General features: G+C 35.4%; 1 protein-coding gene across 1 annotated transcript; it reads right to left on the bottom strand.

Moving 5' to 3' along the window:
- Positions 1-4,630: 4,630 nt before the first annotated feature.
- Positions 4,631-7,934, bottom strand: LOC110920068 (AAA-ATPase At3g50940). The gene is made up of 3 exons (XM_022164306.2): positions 6,920-7,934; positions 6,700-6,836; positions 4,631-5,080 (listed from the first exon to the last, which is right to left on the bottom strand). Exons 1-3 carry the CDS (start codon positions 7,932-7,934, stop codon positions 4,694-4,696), a joined length of 1,539 nt encoding a protein of 512 aa, XP_022019998.1. The 3' UTR covers positions 4,631-4,693.
- Positions 7,935-9,266: the final 1,332 nt, after the last annotated feature.

The following is a 9,266-nucleotide window of genomic DNA, read 5'->3' as shown; positions in this document are numbered from 1 at the left end:
ATCTGTTGGTGAAACAAACAGTCTGAACCATTAAGTGTTGAGCTAGTAAGAGGTCTGAATCATTAAGAGCCTCATTAAGAGGTAAACAAACAGCCCCTAAGAAACATTAGAGACTATCTAATTAAGTAAACATATATTTTAAAATTAATTACCCTAGTAATTTTACCAATGGAAAGAACACTGTTCAATGTAGAAATGGTATCTACTTGACGTATTTTTAGAATATGTCCTTGTGGTGGATAAGTAAGAAACATTAGAGACTATCTAATTAAGTTACCATTCATCAATTGGATTTGAGTCTCTTCCTTCCCCCTTGATTGTACGATTCATCTTCATCTTTTAAAACATGTATCTAATCACTTGCTCAATGCTTATGCTTATGCTCATTTTTTCTTTTAGGGCATTTTTCAACTGGTCGATATAAATCAAACTTTGTTGATTTAGGGTTTTATACTTTAAAAGATTTAACGATTCTGATCGTATTTTGTTGAAAAAGATGCTCAGATTTCTTCTTTTGTGAGTAATCTCTCTAGCCATAGGACATTCATGTTCATCTAAATGCAGATTTTAGCAAGTGACGTGTAGGAAAGGTAACTGATTTTCAAACTTTTAGCTTATTTTTATACCTAATTTCGGACTATTGTGCTTCCAGAATAGATTGAGATCATCAATTTTAGTTTTGCTTTGGAAGCAGGAACAACATCCAATAACTCTGCACCAGGAAACTTAACACCATTATGAAGCTCCGGATATTTATCATTCAAATCCTTCAATCACCCTCAGCTCCATCGAATCGGGTAATCAGTCGTTTAATTTTCGTGTTTGTAATATCTTTCCATTTTAGTTGTGTTTGTATTGATTATTTGCAGTTAGAAACCGATTTTTGAGAAAGGTGTTGATCTACCATCCATGGATGAAGCAAGGATCTTATTGGTAAGATTTTATACGGCTTCTTAACTTTACATGATATTCTTTCTAAAGTTGCAATGACCCACATTGGCAATTTCATAATGCTTTTTTATTTCAGAATAATGATAGTTGGTTCTTATTTTATCTGTAGGGGGAATATTGGATGCTTTTGTTGGGAAATTTAGCACTTTTAAGCGTAGCATCCCTCAGGTATACTTTACTTTGTTATTGGTATAAGCAAATAATATATAGAATGTCTTCCCAGTTCTCGATTCAAATGAAAGTTCAAATACTTTCAACATGTACTATCATAGTATAAGCAAACAATGCAGAAATGATTTATCAATAATTATAAAATAAAGGTGAACTGTGGATTAAATGAGTAAATACTTAAGAAATCATTAGGTTTGAGTACCGTTGAAAAAAAAAAGATTCGACTAAATTAAGTAGGTTATATCTGAAAATAAAATTGGAAAATGGAAAATAAAATGTGATTAATGGAGGTTTTTTGGTGGTATACTATGTGCTTCATCACCCTTATTAGGTTGCTGCTTGTACTCTCAGCCCTTTTCAAAGAAGAATTCCACTAGTTGTTACTAGAATTATGGCAAGTACCCTAAAACCATTAACTATTTACAAAAAATCAAATAAGTAGATAAAATAATAACTCAACCCAGGTCGTTACGACTTGTACTAAAATCGACACGGTCCAACCAGAATTTGTTAGCTCACTTGCCCATTTTCATTCAAAATGCAGTTTTATGTAAATTTACTATGTTGTCCTCATATGCATTATAATATAGTGTATATATAATATTCGGTACCGTTACCGGTACCCACTTTCCCCGTTTTTCGGTACCACTATAGTATCGGTATATACGGGTAAAACACCGATAAGTACCGGTACCCACTTTTCCCATTTTTCGGTAGCGGTACTGGTTCGGAACCGAACGGGTACCGTGCTTATCCCTAAACGTGACCATCATTTGCTTGAACTTGTGTTCATTCTTTGTTTTGTTTTGTGTGTGGATTATTGATAGTATTTAACTCCAAGTGAAAATGTGGTTTACAAAATGTTATTTTGTGCTACTTTTGCAACTGTGCCACACTTTGATTCTATTTTTTTCCGACTTAAATATATTGTTCTTTTATAAATAGGTAACTAATAACAAAATTCAGACAGGGTATGACTCAGATGGTAATTGCATGTATTATTATTTGGTTTTATAATGAACTGTCAACCCCTTTTAAAGTGAATAAGATTGTAAGGTGCTTTATTCTTTCTTAATTCTTCATTACTTAGTAACTCATGAGTTCTCATTAATTTTTCTTCTTTCCTATTAAATATGCATGTTTTCTATAACTTTCCAGTTGTTACTTTATGTAGCTTCAATACCTCTTCCTCTTGAAGTGTTTCGCCATGCTGAGACCGCTGCTTCCACTTTAACATGCCGGTATGGTTAATTTAATTAATTTAGAGTTTTAGTGTGCTCAAGTTAAACCCTTTACTTCTGTTACTCTTATTTTGATGACTGAATACAGATATTCAATGTGGATTATTGTGGGGTTGGAGATGGAAAAAGAAAAAGAGATTATGCACTACATAACGACAATCATTGAAGCGATGTTAAAAGCTAGGTTTCAAAGTGTCTAATCATCGAGTTAGGCTATAAAACTTTATTTCGCATATGTATTATGTTAGGATTCCTCGTGTATTTGATGTTTTATATATTTTTCAATATTTAATCAATGCTTTAGTTTATTGTTAGCAGATTAAAAAACAAAACGACTAGAAAACAAAAAAAAAGTATTTTGCAACCGCTTTTGTGGTCGCAAGTTTCCAGAAGGCAAGCAGTCGCAAAATGGTTGCAACAAGACCTTTGCAAACAAAACTTAAAAAACAGTCGCAAAATTTGCGATCAATATTCAGGTCACGAAATGTTCGTCACAAAAAGATTGCAGCGGTCTCAACTCGGTTGCAACAGAGCTTTTGCGACGTGTGTTTTTCCGACTGCACTTCCGGTCGCAAAACGGTCGCAATTGCCCTATTGCAACCGTTTTGCGACTGTAAAAGCTGTCGGGAAAGCTCAATTTTCTAGTAGTGTACTAGATATCTTACACAACATAATAAAATATAAATATAACTCATTGGTTCTTATTTTTCAAAAGATATCTTATTGTTACAGAAGACATTTACATAGGTTCTTGAGTTTTTAACTAATGAGAAGAGTTTGATTTATTTTAGTGGTTAACAATAACAAATATATAATTCAGAGTAATAGGTACTGGAATCCCTCACACGATGGAGTGGAAATTCAATTTTGTTCGAAATCAGTTTGGTTAGTTGCAGTATCAGCACTCGATATGACAATTGAAATTTATTTTAGTTATTAACAATAACAAATATATAATTCAGAGTAAAAGGTACTGGAATCCCTCACACGATGGAGCGGAAATTCAATTTTGGTCGAAATCAGTTTGGTTAGTTACAGTATCGGCACTCGGTATGGCAACTGAAAGAAAAAAAAAACAAAAAGAATGAAGTTGTTTAACTTTAGAGTACAAACATTTTGTGGTCATTTAAAAAAAGTAGAAACTTTAATATGTGCTAAATCTATTGTTTAAGAATTAACAGTACTTACAGATTCTTTTATCCATGTGTAGTTTTTCATTTCAAATTATTTATAATGAATGTATACTTCTCATTTATAATTATTATTTATTTGATTTTTTATATCATATTATCTTCATTGTTTATATTAGCTAACGTGTTATGTAACAACTACATTTTTTAGTTTCTTTTTACCCGAATTATTAATTCTTTTTGACAGATACCTACTTTTTATTTGTAACATACAAATTTACTCTTATTCTTTTCGATGATGATGTAGTTATCTATAATAAACTTTAAACTTTTACCATAGTATATATAATGCTAGACATAAAATCAAAAAACATATTGAATGACATCAATAAATTAAGACATAATATAATTATATGTATAATATGCATTTTTTAATGAAATAATACCAAACAAAATTACAAATATAAAATCATTGATTTTACTAACAATAACAAAGTCTTATTTTTTTTTAAATAATTCAAAAAATATATAACTAAAAACATATGAAATTATAATACGGTTAAACGATTTATCATCATACAACCTCCCACCTATTCAATCATACGATTTTTCAATCTTATATTAACTAAATAAATAAAGATTAATACTCAGTCTTATCTTACTTTAAATATAAAAAATCCGTTAGTTTTTTTAAATATATTTTTTTATTATTTGGTACATAAAATCATATTTATTCAACCCATGTAATACACGAATGTTTTTAAAAATATAATTTTTTTTATTATTTGGTAAACAATATTACATTTATTCAACCCGTGTAATGCACATGGTTATAAAGATATAATTTTCTTATTATTTGGTATATGATATTACATTTATTCAACCCGTACAATACATATGATTCTTATAGATATAACTTTTCTTTTATTTTATATATAAAATTAGATTTTTTCAACCCGTGTAATAAAGGAGGCTTTTAAAAATATAATATTTTATTATTTAGTATATAAAATTTATTTATTCAACCCGTGTAACATACGGGGTTATAACCTAGTAATATATAAAATGGAAAACCGGACCTTTAAGCTTCCATTACCGGAGCTTTAAGCTTCCATTATAAAATGGATAACAAGGGTTTAATTTAGAGTTGTAGAGCGTATGTTTAGTCTAATATCCAAACATCATCAGACTGACTCACCATTAATTCATGAATTGCAGGTCTTCACTGATCTCATGTTTCTTCTTCAGATCCATATACTGGAGGAGACCACCAAGGGCAACGTCGGGATCTCTAAATCTCAGCAGTTGCTCGCCCACTTCAGCAGGCGTGATCTCCAAACTACCCCCGATCAGATGCTCAATCTTTTCAAAAGCATCATGATTGCTGACACCCAGGTAGTTTGATGCCATCAGCCTGAATCCGGACACGGTGCAGTAGGACATGTTGATGTGAACATCCATGCGACCAGGGCGAAGGAGTGCAGGGTCAAGTTTTTCCTTATGGTTTGTTGTGAAGACGATGATTCGCTGGTCACCACAGCTTGACCATAGACCATCAATGAAGTTGAGAAATCCGGACAACGTTACCTGTTGAAATCACAAAAAGAATAGTCCATAATCCATAATGTAGAATAAGTAATCAAAGCTAGGGATAAGATCAGTGTCATACCAATACCGTACCGGTACCGATACCAAAATCATGAAGAAGTAGGTACCGAATTTATTGGTTCGGTACGGGTTTTTTGTTACTTTAGTGTTTTGGTACCACCATTGTGTTATGAGTAAGTTAAAAAAATCATACTTATATTAACAGTGTTAAATTTAACAGTATCGAGATCTATGATTCATAATCGGTTACCATAGTATTTATACTTGGTTACTTTTGAATCAAATTGAGTACAAGGTAAAAAAAATAATATCAAACACGATTGGTGAAATTATTATCTGAATGTAGGTAATAACAAACATGATTAGTCACGTGCATGGCAAAACTCAAATATAATTAGTAATAAATATTGACAAGTAAATGCATAGAGAAACTCATTCAAGCCCCCATTGGTACGATTAAGTGAATTTGTTGTTAAAAAAATCAGTTTCAAGGGGTGTTACCTTTACCTAAAACCCGACCCGATGTCACCCCCAAGAAACTATCCTACCAAATTACCCTAACCCGATGAATGATAAACCCGAACCCGATTGAAGTTAAATAGTTCGGTGAATGGATATAATTCATGGGATTTGATACACCCGAAAAACGCGAGAAACTTCCGATATTATGTTCCATTTGAAACTTATCAAATCCTATTAATTTTGATGAGATTATATTCTATTTTTTCTTAAACGCTGATAAGATTATATTCAACGACAAAAATGAAAGGAGCAATTAAATAATAGTAATGTCCATGGCTTTATAGCCTAGTGAAATCTTGGGGTGCGATAAAACTTTAGTACCAATAGGTCCTGTGTTCGATTTTCACAAGGGGGTTTTTCAATATTTATTGGCCTTCCTTCTGAACTGGTGTATAGGCATTATGACTAGTGGAGATGGATATGATCGGGTGGTTCCGCTGGTGACACGATGATACTCCAGTGGTCTGTCAGTGATCCAAATTTCCCATTCAAAAAAAAATAAATAAATAAAATAAATAATAGTAATTCAAATCCCCATGAATCATATAACCTATTTCCTATTCCACTTTGAGAAACTTTCAAGATTATACCAATTTAAGTTAAATCCCAAATATAATATTCACTTATAAGTACATCCCAATTTATATATTATGATATATTGATTCATTTGTCTTCATATACAGAATCATAGTCATACTCGTCAGTGGCGGATCCAGTAATTTTTTTCACCAGGTTCCTTTTGGTAAATTCTCACTAATTTTTCCCAAATCATACAAGGTTTCCACTAATTTTTTTCAATTTTTCCAAACCGAGGGGGTTCCTGGGAACCCCCAAAACACCCCTGGATCCGCCCCTGATACTCGTACTCAAATCGTACATATTATTAATAGATACGTTTTTAACAATTGAAAAACTAAATATAATGTCTAACTGCATTGAACACGTCATGTATATGTATTTAAAATATCAGCATCTCACCATGACCCATGCCTTATGTTTTTGTTCGGCAAACACAGGTCTTGACATTCCTTTTGCACCCCGAATATAGGCCAGTAAAACCAGAAACCCGATCTAACCCAACCCAATAAAACCCAACCATTTAACCCGAACATCGAAGAATCTGAACCTAGAAAGGGTTGGTTATTTATCATGTTATTTAGCTTTGGAAACCCCAATTCCCAAGAAATTATATCACCTATTGACATGGCCAAAACTGAAAGGCAAAACATATGACTTTTAGGAGATTGTAACTTCAGAAAATATGTATTAAAGTATATAAAAAAAAAAAAAACTCACATTTCAAATCGGTAGACCAAATACTAACCTTGTGGCGGTTACTCACACTGCCCTCCTCGGCTCTATCGTGCAACTCGATTGAACAATCGATGTCTTCAACCACCAGTAAGGAGCGGTTGGCGGTTGCTAGCAACAACCTCCGCAGTTCCGAGTTTGACTGTACGGCTGTCAACTCTAAGTCATACACGTCAAACTTCAAGTAGTTAGCGATGGCTGCGATCATGGATGACTTCCCAGTCCCTGGGGGACCGTACAACAAGTAGCCTCTCTTCCAAGCTTTACCGATTTTCCTGTAAAAGTCTCTACTCTCCAGAAACATATCCAAATCATTCTTGACCATCGCCTTCACATCAGGTTCGATTGCCAGTGTGTCAAACGTAGCCGGATGGTCAAAATTAACGGACTTCCACCTGCTCATATCTACGGTGGACAGCTTCACCGTCTTTTCCTCTTGTTTCACAGCCCTTGCAACGTTCATGATAAACGGGAGATACTCTTTCAACACCATATCTTTATGTTTCCGATGAAATGTAAGCTCAAACGACCCTTGATCGGATCTGCTGGAAGATCCAGAATCATCTTCATTGTAATACACTCTCGTCATTGGTGTCTTCTTTGAAGCCAAAAACCACTTCATCTTCACTCCTTTGAAGGTATCCGTGAAACTCTTGCTTGTTTCCAGTGACATCGTGGTGTTTGTGTCTCCATGGTTTTTACCGATCTTCACACATTGAAGGTTGGAAGATATACAAGCTAACAGATACGTCTGAGCCGCCGTGAAGTGCTCGTTTTGTCCAAACCCGAAGAATTCTTCGATCACCATCGTCATATCCGTTGAAAACTTGTCCAAGAAATCCCTTAGGCCCGAGTAAAGGTAGTCTCGGACCTCAGGTGGACAGTAATCAATTAAGATAGTGCGAGCCACCATCGTGACCGCGGCAACGGATCCGATGGTCGTAACCACTTTCTTTCCCTTGTGGGTGGTTTTGGTATCACCATTTGACGACGACGCCATAATAACGGAGTGTGTATATGAGATGATGGATTCTTTTTTCCGGTGGCCGGAGGGATCGAAGTAAGGGTTTCGGTTTGTGTTGCACCTTAGGCTGCACGGGGTGCAGTCGGTAAGCTCATTCGGGGAGGGAGTTTGCCGATAGGCAATGTGCCGCCGTTCATTCGGTGAGTGAGAGAGGGGGATGAAACCGGTGGCGGCTCACCGAGAGAGAGGGAGGAGAGAGAAGGTGCAGGTCCAATCACATCTTTTCTTTTTTTTTTTTTTTTTTTTTTTTAAAAAAAAACAATTAACCTAAGAGGGGAGTGGCGCCATCAAATGGGGGTGTTAGGGGAGTTTAAGAGGGGAGTTGACGTGGCACACGGGGATTGGTTTGGCGTAAGAGAGGGGACTCACCTATTAGGTGAGCACCCCCTTCACCCTTATAAGGGTGTAAGGGGTGCTCACCTAAGAGGTGAGTCCCCTCTCTGACGCCCAACCAATCCTCGTGTGCCACGTCAACTCCCCTCTTAAACTCCCCTAACACCCTAAATTGATGGCGGCACTCCCCTCTTAGGTGAATTGGTTTTTTTTTTTTAAAAAAAAAAGAAAAGCATTGATTGGACGCCCAACCCTCTCTCCTCCCCCTCTCTTCGGCAGCTCCCCACCGTGCTTGGTCCCCGATTTGCCTCAATGCACCAACGGCGGCGGTGTGCCCGCTAGGTGACTTGGGTCACCGAATGGGGTTACCGCTCGCACCCCGGACACCCTAAGGATAATGTCTATTATATACACATCTATTTTGTCTGTATAGCACCCTACGTATCGTTCTCATGTGCTTGGTCAAGTCGTTTGCTTTAAATCGTAATGTCTTCTGTATAGCTCCTCCTTCATTACTTTCCCTAGGAAGAAATTTACAAGACACAATGGAAAAAATATAATCGTAATGATATAAAATTCTAAGATAAAATGGAAACAATTTTATTTTTTTAAATATAATACAACGGAAAAAGTAGCTAACCATGTTATATACTTCTTTTTCCTATTTCAAGGAACAATGGAAAAAAACAGCTAATTCTACTTATGTATGGTTGCGATGATAAGGGGTAGGGGTGGTCATCACTTGTATAAATTTCATCACTCCCAACATCCAATCAAGTTTCGTCATGTTATCAACTATTATTCCATCACTCACAACCTTTTTTAGTGGAAATGGTCATCAGTCAACACCACACCCAACAATTTCCCCCCAACCAAAAATTTCCCTCACAACAATCAAAACATAACGCGTCAAAAATATAACGCGAATTAAGTTCCACGCGTGATGGAGAGGGGGTGGCGGTGGTGTTTTGTACT

Source organism: Helianthus annuus, chromosome 16 (assembly GCF_002127325.2).
Source record: "Helianthus annuus cultivar XRQ/B chromosome 16, HanXRQr2.0-SUNRISE, whole genome shotgun sequence".
NCBI lineage: Eukaryota > Viridiplantae > Streptophyta > Magnoliopsida > Asterales > Asteraceae > Helianthus > Helianthus annuus.
This window is presented reverse-complemented; position numbering and strand designations above follow the sequence as displayed.